Raw genomic sequence first — 15036 nt, 5'->3', positions numbered from 1 at the left:
AAAAGACTATTGCTAATAAATACAATACGGACCACATACTCGATTGAACGCTAATAGTAAGAAATATATGTTGCGATTTTATGTACCTACCTATATGCGACAATTCATTAAAAGTTTTGATTATATTTTAGATTGCGATACAACTATTTGTAGTTCAACTACGGTGACCTACTTACGCTGTAGAAATGAAAAAGGAATCAAAGACGGAAAGATAGGCAATAATCAAATTTAAGTACTAAGGGAGCCTGCAGTCCACCTGATACAAATTTGATTATAGATTTCCATGGATAGCAGTAACAATATTAAATCAGATGACCTGCAGGGCATTTCTTGCTACGGCTTAAATAAAACGTTATTGTAATGCTAATGTCAATCGTTTATGAACGTTATCATTAAATGTTTTTGACGACCCGAGTAGCAGAGCGTTCACCATACCGATCGGACGCGCAGAGGGTTCCGGGTCCCCGGCCTGTCTGGCCGGAGACCGAACCTGGGACCCTACCTTCATTCATACCTAACTGTTTCTGGGTTTGGGTGTTTGTGTATTTGTCTCTGTGTGTCCATAGCACCCACGATCCAGGGAATTATATGTGGCTGTGAGTGTAGAAAGCGTGTAGAGGGTGTTTTATAATTATTGGATATTATAGAACGATACTTTTGAACATTACTATTACCTAACCGTTATAACCACAGAGGGTACAAAACAAATACAGTAGGACTACCATGAGTTTACAAAAGTATTACTCGCTAGCGACTGCGTAAAATAAATGTATGAAAAATTGTACAGCGCCTCTGGTGGTTACTCGTAGAACTAAAATCCGTAGTGACGTAACTCGATACGTAAAAAACCTATCGAAATCAAATCGCTAGCGAATGTCATTATGATCTATTGCCATACAAATTCGGTCCCATGAGTCATTAATTTGACAGACGTTGTCAAGAAATACCGTAACGATAGTAGTTATGTTATTCACTAGCAAAATGACAATAGTTTTCTATTTACCATTTCTATAGTGGCGTTTCTATGCCAACTCATGGTAATGCTACAGGTCTGTGGTTATCACGTTGTCGTTTAGGTATAAAAAAATTCAATAGACTTATTATTAAAGGCGTTTATTAATTTTTTTGTTAAGCTTTGTCCTCCTATAATGTATTTTCCGCCTGACAAATTAAATATATTACACATTTTACGATAAAGACAAGGGAATTTCCGAATAAATATGGGTGTGGGTGTAAAGATTAGGGTGTTGTCAACATGCCTCGTCGACGCATCATTTGTTATGATAAATGGGTTGTATTGCCTTCAAAATGGCGTTCACAAAAGGTCCAGAGAATTGTTAGGAAAATATGGGATGTACTTGTAAAATTGGGAAACATAGCGATATGTTATTTTTGTACATAGTATTTTATTTTGTATAGTAACCTTTGTTTTCTGTCATCGAGGGGGAAATCTTCAAAAGGTACCTAGTGCCATGAGAGCAACACGGTTATGTGGGATTTTTACCGTACTAATTAAAACCCTCCCGATGGCCATCCTCGGCGTTGCTAAGAGGACTACGGGATCTCCTACGGAACGCAACCGGAGTCCTCTGAACGCGTTGCCCCTTCGGGCTCCGCCCAGATGAGCTTCATGCGTCTCCACACAGTCTGGTGTTTACAACGTTATGCGACCACACATATCGCCGTCCTTCCAGGGGTCGCTTGCTAGACGGTTCGATCTCCCACTCTCGCCGCCCGCAACCCCGGAGCCCCTAACTAGTCGCCTCTTACGACAGGCATACCGTAGGGGATACCGTAGCCCTATTCTGGTCCCGGAGCTACAGGGACTTGTATATTAACCTATTAAGCGTCTGAGTGTCTGGTTAAGCGAAAGTGAAACTTAACAGCGATTAAGGTCGTCGATGTTGAATCTCACTTGAGCCTATAGATCACCTTAAATTACTCAAACTCCTCAAAGTATCTCAAATTAGAATAAATTGTATGGTACTTAGTACTCACTAAAATGTATATATGTTTTCTTACGCTCGAGGATTTAACTTAACCAACACGACAACACGATGCATGCTAAATAAATAGATTAACATACTCAAATTACATACACATATACATATGTACATATAATTATAATCAAAATTAATCCTTCTATCGTCGTCGTCAAGCCATTCCTGTCTCGCAGCTGGGCACGGGTCTCCTCTCAGAATGAGAAGGATTAAGCCATAGTCCACTGAGCTGGCCTATTGATAGTGTCCCCCTTCTGTCACAATCTGCTAAATAGTAATGTGTAAAGTATTGCGATGAAATGTTAGATATTCTAGTAAATTTGTCGTTATCATTGTCGTTTGTCGTACATTGTCCCAATGTAGTATACGTATGCGTACTAGTATACGTATCCTACTACATTCTGGCAATAAATAATTTCAATGCATTTGAAAGTCAACTCGCATTGAATGGAAAATGACGTTTCAAATTTGTCGGGCAATATTGTCGGAGTCGCTTGAAATGGCATTTCGCAGAATGTTTGTCACATATGGACCTTGTCTAGTTAGGGCGGTTACCACATCATGTATCGCTTCGGACCTATATAGGACGCTTTCCTTAAAATATTTTACACGTGTTCAAAATAAATAAAATAGATTATTAAACGAAATTGATGGATTGATGCGTCCAATCCCCAATTATCTGAATATTTTGAAGTCAATATTGCAATCCAGTAATCGTGATCTACATTGAACTTTACACAAATAGGTAGGTTCACACATTTGAAACTTTATGGACCACCTTCTAGACCAATCAATTTATTTTGTGCGCTGTCAATCAATCAGTGTCAGTGTCATTTATACCGCAATTAATTAGATTGCGGTATAAATATAAGGTCGGCAACACACGAGCGACAGCGAGCTAATATGCACACGATAGTCCGCAACTGCCTGTGACTGCGGTCGTCCATAGCTCGTATACCTAAAAAATAATCTACTTTACAAATAAAACGAATAAACGTCGGTTTGCACGGACATTCTTGCCACGGACGTGCAAGATGTGGAATGAACTTCCTTCTGAGGTATTCCCGGAGCGCTACGACATGGGGCTCTTCAAAAAAGGTGTAAAAAGAGCTCTCCTCCAAAGCCGGCGATGTATTGGCGACTCCTCTGGTGCTGCAAATGTCCATAGGCGACGGTGACTGCTTTCCATCAGATAGCCCGTCTGCCTCATCGTTTAGGTATAATTATAAAAAAAGAAGGATTATTAATTGTTTATATTATAGCTTCCGATGGCATACATGCTTAATTCATCGACACTACGTGGTACTGTTTAAACGTACCGTTGATTGCGTCCATGCTCCAGCATAAGTGGAACGTCAATTTAATCATCGAACTTTGCCTTTAGTTAATAAGACTTAAGAAAATGGGTTAATTTTTAAAAAATAGATACACAATAGACTTCGTAGGTCTCCGTAACAACCCTTGAAAGTAGATTGACTAGGGACAACCTAGGGACATCCAATTCCAGTTTTTAGGGCTCGAGATGTCGTGTGAGCGTTCCGCACGTTCATCTCATGAGGGACACCAGTGAGAAGGGCCCCTCCCTCTCGGGACATGGACGTTAACACCAGCGCCGGCCGACGTAGCCGGGCCGCGAATGTAATGCTAACGCTTCTCGTGACCCGGCATCGAGCGTCCAGAGGAACGCCGCGGAGTTTTAGTCGGTAAGAGTCCCACATATCCCTTTCGCTTCCCCGGACATAAGCGAAACCATGAGGATTTTTCCGCGTAACCTTTTAGTTTTAGTAACATTTTAGTCCTCCGAAGTGGATCGGCATATATGCTGCTACTTCTGACTACAAACTACAAAAGACTGTCCCAAAAAAAACAAAATATTTTATAACACTTTAAAAATCAAGACGAATATTTAACCAAAAATAAACATAATACCTGCTTAAGGCATTAATTTACGAATAAAAAAAAAACAAAGAAAAAATTTAAGTGTTCCTAATTAAAACTCCGTTGTTTTTAATTAAATTAGAAATAACGAACTGAGGGGCTAATAAAGCAGGGTACTGTCGCCTCCGCCTTTAACATAACAATTTTATTACGAAATTACAATTTTATTGCCTCTCAACGCGTAAATCTCATCGAGAATTTCTTACAGAGATTTATTTTTCGACTAAGCGATGCCGCTGTCTTTGTTTATATTTAGTTATACATTTTGTAAACTTTTTACTAAGAATTAAAGCATTTGTGGACCGATTTTTTACACTAAGTAGGGAAATGAATTAGGGTAGATATTTTTCCTATCACGCGTTATCTCCGCGTGCGGATTTGGTTCTTGCATCATATATTTCCATAGATACTTTTCCTTTCATGCATGCCACACCCACGCAAGTCAAGAACTCTGTAGCATTACCATGAGTTGGCATAGAAACGCCACTATAGAAATGGTAAATAGAAGCTAGTGAATAACATAACTACTATCCTTACGGTATTTCTTGACAACGTCTGTCAAATTAATGACTCATGGGACCGAATTTGTATGGCAATAGATCATAATGACATTCGCTAGCGATTTGATTTTGATAGGTTTTTTACGTATCGAGTTACGTCACTACGGATTTTAGTTCTACGAGTAACCACCAGAGGCGCTGTACAATTTTTTATACATTTATTTTACGCAGTCGCTAGCGAGTAATACTTTTGTAAACTCATGGTAGTCCTACTGGAAGAGACTACACGTACGTACGTACGTTCATTCACGCTTGCGAACATACACCCGCGTGACAAGAAAAGGCCCTTAAGATCCTTTAAAAACATTATTTTATTTAACACTAGCTAACCCGGCAAACTGTGTACTGCCTCAAAATCTATTTGTCAAATATATTCATAAAATATGGCCTATGTTACTCGTAGATAATGTAGCTTTCGAATAGTGAAAGAATTTTTAAAATCGGTCCAGTAGTTTTTGAGCCTATTCATTACAACTAAACAAACAAACAAAGTTTTCCTCTTTATAATATTAGTGTAGATAGTTAATATGGGAATCATACCCAAATAAATCTCTATTTTCAGAAAAAAAACAATTAAAAATCTATTAAGCATTTAGCGTCTACGATTAATGTGTCTAAGAATCTGTATACAGACATATTAATCCTTCTAATTACACCCTTTTATGCTGAATCTAAATAAGAATCTTAAAACGTCGATGTTTTTTGTCCTATTTCGGGCCGAAAATAGTCGTCCGTGGGCGGCAGGGATTTAACAGGGTGGGCTGCGTTTTATGTTACTTCTTCGAGTAATCGTGAATTAACGTGGCATGGTCCCACGACCATAACATTAGCGGTCCTCGTCATGTTCCTGCTGCGTTAAGCACTGGCATAATAAGGCTTAAAAGTGATAGATAAGACCTTTTGTGGTGAGACTTTGTAGGCATCACCACCACACAATGATAGTCCATCTCTATGGTATAAACTAGCTGTGCCTCGCGGTTTCACCAGCATGAAAAAAAACTATAAATGTTATATACAAAAAACGTCAAGACTTAGTCATTGAAATGTACCTTCCGGGGCTCCAAATTTAATATTAGGGTATTCCTATAAGAAATGCACATTAGATGATACAAAAACGCAAATTTTGCAGCCTCCCAAAGTTTATTACTATTGGCGGACCACCTCTATTTAACATTACAAATTATTAAACAGTCACTTTTTCTCAAAGTCTAACATCCTTGTTGATAACAAAACATTGTTGATACCTACTATTTTATAAGCTCTCAGCCTGTAATTCATTCCAGATTGTAGCGAAGCTGAAAAAATATTCTATCCGAAGATTTATGAAATATTAAAAGTTAATTTTCTTAATGGGTATTCTTTGTTCGTGTTACACGAAGTATGTTTTATGCCGTATTCTTTCACGAAGATTGAATGATTATTGCTTGCAAGCCATGAAATTGGAACGTCATTTATCTCTCAGTGCTCAAATATCATTACAAAGATACAAATTGTTATTTCAATAATAATATTCAAGGCAGCGCTGATTTAATTGGTTACAGCGCCATCTACTGAGCTTTGTGTACGAAACTGCTAACGCTATTAAAGGATTACAATAAATTTTTATTCGCTTAAGCCTTAAATCTCATCGTCTTTTGCGAAGCTGTTAAAAAGATTTCATCCGGTTTTATGGGATACTTTAAATCTTTTAAAGTTAATTTCGTAATGGGTATCCTTTGTTCGCATTATCTGAAGTTATTATTTTATGAAGATTGAATGATTATCGTCTGATAATGTTAGATTGAGAACCTTTCATATTGTTGGGTGCTTAGGATATTGTTCTAAAAAGATATTTTGCGCGCTATGTATGAAATAGGTGTATGTTTTACAAAGTTTATAATGATTAGAAGGATTAGGCCGTAGTCCACCGCGCTGGCCAAGTGCGTATTGGTAGACTTCACATACCTTTGAGATTTTTTTTTTATAAATCTCTCAGGTATGCAGGTTTCCTCGCGATGTTTTCCTTCACCGTTTGTAGGTGGACTGCATGCTCGTCTGCTACTCCTATATTATAAAAAAAAAAGAATTATGTAATACTTGACATAATTTTTTAGCTTTTATATATTTTTTTTAATTGAACTTTAAACAATTTTTATAAACTACCGTTCCTATATACTTGCCTTATATACGCAGTACATCAAATCCTTCTGTTGTCGTTTCAAATACCTGTGTGTTTACCCACATTATGACCAATTTATTTCTAATCCTCTTAACCTTCACTTTCTGAGTAGACCCATACCCAGCAATAGCACAGTACTCCTCCGCAATGTAAAATTATATTTTATTTCTATCTCCCTCAGATTTGCGGAAACCAACCACAAACCGTATAGTCTCGATCCTGGGCCTCTTCGAGCTGTCAGTTGGTGACGCCCCTCGGGCTGATGGCGCGTCAGAGCTGGCTGCGGCGAGGCTGGCGGTCCAACACGTCAACCAGCGCACCCTGCTGCCAGGGTACAAGCTGCATCTCATAACGAATGACACGAAGGTATGGAACTTATTCGACAAATTAAAAACTATTTATATATGTAGTTATTAAAAACTACATTATATCTATCGTGCACTATTTATTCTATCCATTAAAAGGAGGACTAACCTTAGTCACGATGCTATGTTTCTTGGAAGTAGATGAAAAGTTTTGCAAAAGGACGCTATGTATCTACCTGATTTAATCTTATGATCACTTCTTAGGGTAGAAGAAATGATTAGTATGTTTGGTGACCTTCTTTTAATTGAATTGAATTGAAGAATTAATTGAATTTAATTCTTTAGTCGTATCCTGGTATAAGTGAGAAAATGAGAAGTTGTTAAAAGATAGTTTATGACCAGGACTTTAAATTAAATCAAAGTTTTAAAATTCCTTTCACATCTTCATATCTACTAAATCTTAAGAAATGATGTCTGCAACTAATCATATATGAAGAATATATTATACCAAATTGCCATTATCCACAGTGCGACCCAGGCGTGGGCGTGGACCGCTTCTTCCACGCTCTCTACACTGAACGAGAGTCCAGGATGGTGATGCTGCTGGGCACAGCTTGCTCCGAGGTCACGGAGAGCATCGCTAAGATCGTGCCTTATTGGAACATCGTTCAGGTACAGATCTAATCTTTTATATTATTCTTCTCATCACATTCGTATATGAAATCTAGCTCTGAAAGGTGATAAAATCCGTAGTTATGATTCGACCGAGCAGGCTATACCTGTTTCTAGCGTGAATCCTGAAATTCGTACACTTGAGAAAAGTCTTTTATTTTTATTAATAAAGTACCAAAAATGTTGAAAGCCCACCTGACGTCAAGTAGTCACTGCCGTTGACCCAAACAAGACAAATTCCGTGAGTCAGACTTGATACTTTGAAGTTCCTTTCTTCAACTTTCAAGATGACGTAGACTTCGAATCAAACAAATCTGATCGTTACGAACTAAGACGGAATCTTGTCGGGGACACGAAGTTTTTGCCAAGAAATTCGTTAAAAGTTGTAGTTATAAGCCGTAATTACTGTTCCAACATTGTTCTCAAGAACAAAGGAACAAACAAGGGAACTTCGTGAACTTGTAAAGAATTTTGCTCTATCTCCGATAATTTGCAACTCACCGCAAAGTTCAGATAATTAACTCTTTTTCATTAAATTCAAACTATTGAATACCGTTCTAAGGAAGTTACAGAAATGCAACGCTATAAAAACTAACTCTCAATAAGCTAAAATTAAGAACTGTTTTTGACGTGCTAATAAATATGTAACTAAGATTAAATTTCAATAATGTACAATGGACTAGTTAACTTTAGAGAGGGTGGAAAATCAGGGGCGTAGCAGGGGTCTAGCCACACGGAGAATGTGACAAATAATAGCTAATATGTCAAGATATGAGATATCTATGTCCAGATAGATATGGTCAGAGAGATAGCCGAATAGTCTCTAAAATTTGTATTATAAAAAAACAAAAATTACTTCTTATTCTTAACTTTGCTTAATGTAGGACTACGGGACCCTTGCCTACCTCTCGCTCTCGACCGTGGGTCGCGCCATGGTCGTAAGTGACAGGTCGTGGCAGGCGGTGCGATCCTTCTGCAAAGCTGTGATGCTCGCGAAGGAGGCGGCGGAGAGGGCCAGGGAGAATGACGTATCTTCCCAGCCGCTTCGTCGCGGGCGCACGGGACGCCGTAGGGAGGCTTTCGCTGGAAGCCACCCTTTCCCCGTCCCCCGGATTGGATTCCCCCGAATCCGCCTCCATGGGCTCATGGGATTCGGGGGAATCCAATTCCAGTCTTTAGAGCTCGAGATGTCGTGTGTGTTCGGCACGCTCATCTCATGAGGGACAGCACTGAGAGGAGCTCCTCCCTCTCGGGACGTGGCTGGCGTTAACATCAGTGTCGGCCATCACGTTGCCGTGAATGTAATGCTAACGCTTTCTCGTGACCTGGCACTGAACGTCCAGAGGAACGCCGCAGAGTTTTAGTCGGTAAGAGTCCGACATACCCCTTCTGTTCCCCCGAGCAGAAAGGCATCCATGAGGATTACTTCGCGTTAAAAAAAGGGACTACGGGACCCTTGGTTTTAAATCAAGCTTCATTCCCGGTTATTCAAAATCTAATTAAGTGTGTGTTTGTTATTAATTTGATTTTAAACTGCAACCAAATATGATTTGAGGTTGTTAAACGCTGGTTCAATTAACGTCGCTGTAATGACGAGGGTAATTACAGAGACAATCAAAACCAATTCAATCACATCGGTCGTGTGATTGAAACGTTAATGAGATTTGGTTTATGCGTGTTTAGTATGTGGTGTGTGGTTTGAAATAAATTCGTGACCCGCTTTCCGCTCGGTATTAATAATCAATCTGTCCAATTGTCACCTACCGAAGATCGAATTTGACAATTTGTAATGACAGAAAATGTCAAGTTTCCATCTTTGGTAGATACAACGATAGACGTATTGATTATTTATAAGGATAAATAAACGCTTTCTACACTCACAGCCCCACACTAGGATTCCCTGTGCTGTGGGTGCCATGGACACACACGTAGACAAATACACAAACACCCAGACCCAGAAACAGAAAGCTAAATTCATCATTTAGATATCTGTCTGGCCGGGAATCGAAGCCGGGACCCTTTACGCGTCAAACCGCTATGGTGACCGCTCCGCCACGCGGGTCGTCAGAGAGCGTTTATAAGGGACGGACATGCGATAAGGGAACGTTTCTGAACGTTTACTGTAAATCTTTACAGGTTTATGTGAAGAGAGTCAAAAGCGAAGAAAATATTAGGACCAGAGAAAATATTGAATCTGCACAAGGAACAAAATAGAAAAACGAGGTCCATTCCGGTCCTTCCATCATAATGAAGTACCGCTCAAGCAAATATTCAACCAAAAGTCGTCTAAGTCTGAAAAAATAATATTTTCGCTCTTTGTATGACATAAAATTGATAATTTGTATTTCATTAAAATCCCTTGTCTTGTATAAACTTGAATTGGGGAACAATTAGATATAGGTGGACAAACCTAATATTTGGACGATAGAAAAGATAGTACTTACACAAGGTACAAAAGAGAAAAAACGAGCGAACTTAACTTTGGGGCTACAGAAAAGATTACCTCCTCAAGGTACAAAAAAGAAAAAACGGTTTTTTCCTCATAACCGCTGACAAAGTCACAGCGAAGTAGGCGCTCGAGAGGATTTTCAACTGATACTCATCAAAGTCCGAAAGCTCTTTAGTCTTCAAGGGTCCAAGATTAAACCCATTCTAATATCGTAATCTGAGGCCCATGTACACATATAAATAAAATTGAAATTTCTGTGTGGACTTGGTTCTTAAAAAAGGCTAAAAAAGCTAAAACATTTTGATATTCTATATACTTTTAGGACTAATGGTAATAGTTAATAATAATATTCACTATCATAATTTGGTTTGAAACGTTGATTATAATAAAAAATCTGTAGGTATTATTTTTTTATTAATTTAAAAATACATATTGCTTAAGAATATACTCAAACTATTTTATAGTATGTCACATTATAGAGAGTTTGTGACAGATACATGTTGCCATTTTAGATTACAATACTTATTGAATCACCGCAAAAACATTCGTTCCAAAATTTCCTCCACCCCTCGAATATAAATGTAAAACATCAACAAATTTCTGCAACCTACTTTTTCGATTTCCAAAAGCTTTTCCAAATCAAAAACAGATCGTTTGTTAGTGAGATTGATCTGAAGTTCCACAACCCGCTCAATTTGGCTCAACACCAAACTTTTCGAATGTCTACTAATTGCTTTCACCCAAATTGTGTTAGTTGGAACGACGTAATTATTCATACTGCAGCCACTTGGGACAAATCAGAGCCATTGAGACTAGGTCTTGATGGAATATATTAATTAGGATTAAGGTAACTAGGGAATGCAATCCCTTATAAAAATTTTAATCCCGGTATTTGTGGGACTGGACATTCTCAATACAATAATAGGATCAATGGTCATAAAGTCTTTGCTTCGCTTCTCTTACCCATAACCAAACCCATATAGGATCTCCTTTAATCCCTTTTTAGGGTTTCGTACGAAAAATCGTAAAACGGAACCCTTATTTTAATTGAATTGGATGTACGAGATCCATATAGCATGCGGAATCCCGGCATCCCGAAAAAATTTAAAATATTATTATTGAAATCTTCGAGGTTATAATGTGAAGTCATCACACTTATTTCTACGCAAGCAGTAAAGGTGCTGCTCGGTTCTATTTGAAGGATATTATAAGGTTCATATTAATACGTACACATAAGACATTCTCACTTAGTGTCTAGAATCGAGCTAGTACTCACGCCAAGCGACATCTATAACACCTATATTGTTCTACGGTAGTTAGATGTAGAACTTTATTAAGTGCCAAAACGCTCCAATTTCGAAGCATAATACAAATGATTACACCAATCACTCTAACTCACTTTAGACATGCAATTAGTATTGGTACCTACTTGGTGTGGAGCCAAGTGAAAGCCTTACGCTAGCAGGAAACTTCAGTTTATTATTGAGGCCGTAAATTCAAAAACTAGAATTTTGAAATAAACCAGCTGAAACTATGACTTTATTTTTCAAACATCATTGTGTCTCATGACAATGATTTTAAATTGTCCCGCATATGATTTTTTCAAATTAAAACTGTGATATTCACTCATTAGCAACTATCTCTTAAAGCCTCTCTCGTGAAGATCTGGAGTTAACACTGGATTTAAAAATATGCCTAATTTAACGGCAAAAGAAAGTATTTGAAATATTATAAAGAATGTTCTGAAAATCCTATGAAGTCTACAAATCCGCAATAAGTCTACACTGTAGTCTAAACCCTAATCATTTTGAAACCCATGTCTCCCAGTGTGACAGTATTGGGTAAAAATCTTTCTTTAATTCCTTTCCAAAACTTACTACGACCCAACGGTCGTAACATAAAGTCTAGGTCTTTTCTCAATGTATTTTGCTAATAGCCTATAATGCGTGTTTACGTCCGCACGCGTGTCTCACCCACACGAGCACCTTATGCATTCTACCATTTAAGTCACACACAAGTCCCGAAGAAACTGCAGCGAATTCATATGTACGTGTGGAACGTGCGCGAGAACTTTAACACGCGTGAAAGGAAAAAGTCCTGTATCGTTCCATACGCACACTCTCACGGGTCACGATGAGATAACAACTACTTAATCCATGTGTGTGGGTGGGACGAGCAGGCATAAATAGGTGCGTCGGAAAAAGAGCTCTAAATGTGAATATATTCTACAGGTATCCTTCGGCTCTACATCACCAGCGCTCAGTGACCGCTCCGAATTTCCACTCTTTTGCCGTACTGTCGCCCCGGACTCTTCTCACAATCCGGCCAGAATTGCTTTTATCAGGTATGGAGATACAAACGCAAAAAACTGGTGTCCTTCTTCAAATGTTGTTCTTTTTATTGTCTTTTTCTTTGGTCGAATATGCTTAAGCAAAGTTTCCTAACCTACTTATGATGATCACTAAACAAACATCATTATTAATTAATCTATTTCTCAGACAATTTGGCTGGGACACGGTGACTGCGTTCTCGCAGAATGAAGAAATATACTCCCTGGCTGTGAACGAGCTGGTCACACAGTTAGAGGCTGCCAACATCACCTGCGCAGCTTCTATCACCTTCGCCGAGTCGGATTTTAAGGAACAGTTGCAGCAGTTAAAGGTTTGTGTGTCTACTTTCTTACCTCACGAAGTTTTGATAACTTAGTGAGGTTTAAGTAGACTTCCAAGGGTAGAGTTTTCATAATCTTTACCCAGCCCCTAACTGACCAAATAAGACTACTACTATTATAATAAAAAATAGTGACACTACTACACTGATAGCAGTATATACGCCACTTACAATAGAGGAGCGATTTCCAATAATCATTAATTAAAGTAGAATTTATTTAAGCAAAATGGTACAGCAGTAGGCCTATAGAAAATAAAAAAAAAACCCCATACATATGTCGCAAATGTTCGCAGAAATTATAACTTATACCTAACATATTACGGATAGCTATTGAGTCCTATTACAACTGTTACTAACACATTTTCAAACAAAGAACATTTCATTTTAACCACACAGTAAAGGATTAATTCATTTGTTTATTTTGGTCTAACCCACACAGTTTAGGGCCTACCCGGGGTCCCTTATCATGCCGCCGGCATTTACGCTAACCGCATTGAACAGGTTATGGCTGAATTTATTAGGGCTATCCCTAATATATAGACCATTGGCCTACCAGCGGTCTTTGGGGTTGAGTTTTTTTTATAGTTACACCTAAACGTTAAAGCAGACGGGCTACATGATGGAAAGTAATCACGGCACTTATGAACTTTTGGGACAGTAGAAGAGTCGCCAATGTATATCCGGTTTTGGAAGAGAGCTCTATTTTGAAGAGCCTCATGTCAGAGCGCTCCGGGAATACCTCAGGAGGAAGTTCATACCACATCTTGCACGTTTGTGGCTAGAAAATCAGTGCAAACCGAACCGTGGACAACCGCCACGAATACGGTTGGCGTGGATGTAATTTCATACTTTGGCAAGTGTTACTATGGATAAATGGTAACTTAGGCACCAGGGAAACGTTAATAACGTTTTAGTGAAAGATCGTGGATATTGGCTTACATAACATTATAGTAGCATGGCATAAATAACATTGAAGTAGTTAACGAGCATGCAGTCGCCCTGATGGTAAGTGGGCATCTGTAATGTCTGTAACATCTGTGACGTCCATCTGTATTCGACCCCAGATAGAATTACCTGAGGTCGACCACAAATGCGCCGCTACCTGAGGACTAAGCTGGAACGCCTCGAAAAAGTATGTTTTGTATATTTTTTTATAATATAGGTGTAGCAGACGAGCATGCAGTCCACCTGATGGTAAGTGGCTACTGCCGCCCATGGACATCTGTAATTAACCCCAGATAGGATACCTGAGGTACCCACAGATGCGCCGCTACCCCTGAGAACTAAGCTGGAGTGCCTCGGAAAAGTATGTCTCCCTTGCCACACCGAGAGATATTCAACGAGTTCTACCTAAAGCTGCTATGCAGATGGGCCACCACTCCTGAGGTCTAAGATGGTTGCCTCATATTTAAGGTATTCATTAACAAATTTTGAAACATTTTCATTTTGAAAGCAGTGCACAAACCGTTTGTACGTATAAACTCAACCACAAATGCTGAATAGAAAATAAGAGCTACGTTGAAATATAAAATGAATCTCAAATTGAGATTCCGGCCATCAGGGGATTTGGTGGTATTAGCTGATATTTCAATACAATAAAATATAACGGAATTATTTCCGACCCTGCTATGATCCGCTTAAATGGTTTAGTATTATAATTTAAATTACTTATTAATATTTAGATGTCGCAATCAGCTGAAATTTTAGAACCCTTTGTGGTTTAATTGATATTTCTGACAACCCATTTTAAGTAATTTTAAGCATAATTAGGGATCTCTTATAGGTCGCAATGGTTTCTTTAACTCTTAAAGCATTTGAATCCCGGACCCCGAATGTGAGAGCCGGAATTCATAACTCTTTTAAATTATTCTCGCATTGTTTATTTATTACAAGAGAGAAAAATAATTACCTACCCATATTATGCAATATAATAATACGTGAATGGATTTTAAGTATGTGTTTATTGTAGTTCAGTACTTCGATTAATTTCTTTCTAAACACTATTAGAAAAGAAAAATAAATGACACCAAACAATCAAATGATGTAGACATAGTATTCATTATTCGTAGCAGAATCTACGGAGTATTAGCAAGTTACATTTATATGAGAGATTGAAAAAGAGTTTTCCCTATTTCTTAAATAAAGTACCTGTAACAGGATAATGCTCTAATCTTAAAGTTTTCCATCACAGATTATTTAGGACTTTGTAATTAGGTCTGAATTAATTTAGATCAAGTTTATGTTTCGGAACTTTGTTTATTACGCTAATTATTGTCGGCGAAAG

General features: G+C 38.3%; 1 protein-coding gene across 1 annotated transcript in view; it reads left to right on the top strand.

Moving 5' to 3' along the window:
- Positions 1–15036, top strand: part of GABA-B-R3 (gamma-aminobutyric acid type B receptor subunit 3) — a 156157-nt gene that overhangs the window by 129185 nt on the left and 11936 nt on the right. Inside the window, exons 3-6 of the mRNA XM_073082550.1 lie at positions 6838–7022; positions 7490–7633; positions 12314–12426; positions 12581–12743. Of these exons, the coding sequence (XP_072938651.1) occupies positions 6838–7022; positions 7490–7633; positions 12314–12426; positions 12581–12743 (605 nt within the window). The remainder of the gene's footprint in view (positions 1–6837; positions 7023–7489; positions 7634–12313; positions 12427–12580; positions 12744–15036) is intronic.

The sequence above is a fragment of the Epargyreus clarus genome, unplaced genomic scaffold, assembly GCF_041222505.1.
Source record: "Epargyreus clarus isolate Ecla_fem2 unplaced genomic scaffold, WU_Ecla_fem_2.2 ptg000018l, whole genome shotgun sequence".
In the NCBI taxonomy this organism is placed as follows: domain Eukaryota; kingdom Metazoa; phylum Arthropoda; class Insecta; order Lepidoptera; family Hesperiidae; genus Epargyreus; species Epargyreus clarus.
Note: the sequence above shows the minus strand (reverse complement) of the source record. Positions and strands in the feature narration are given on the sequence as shown.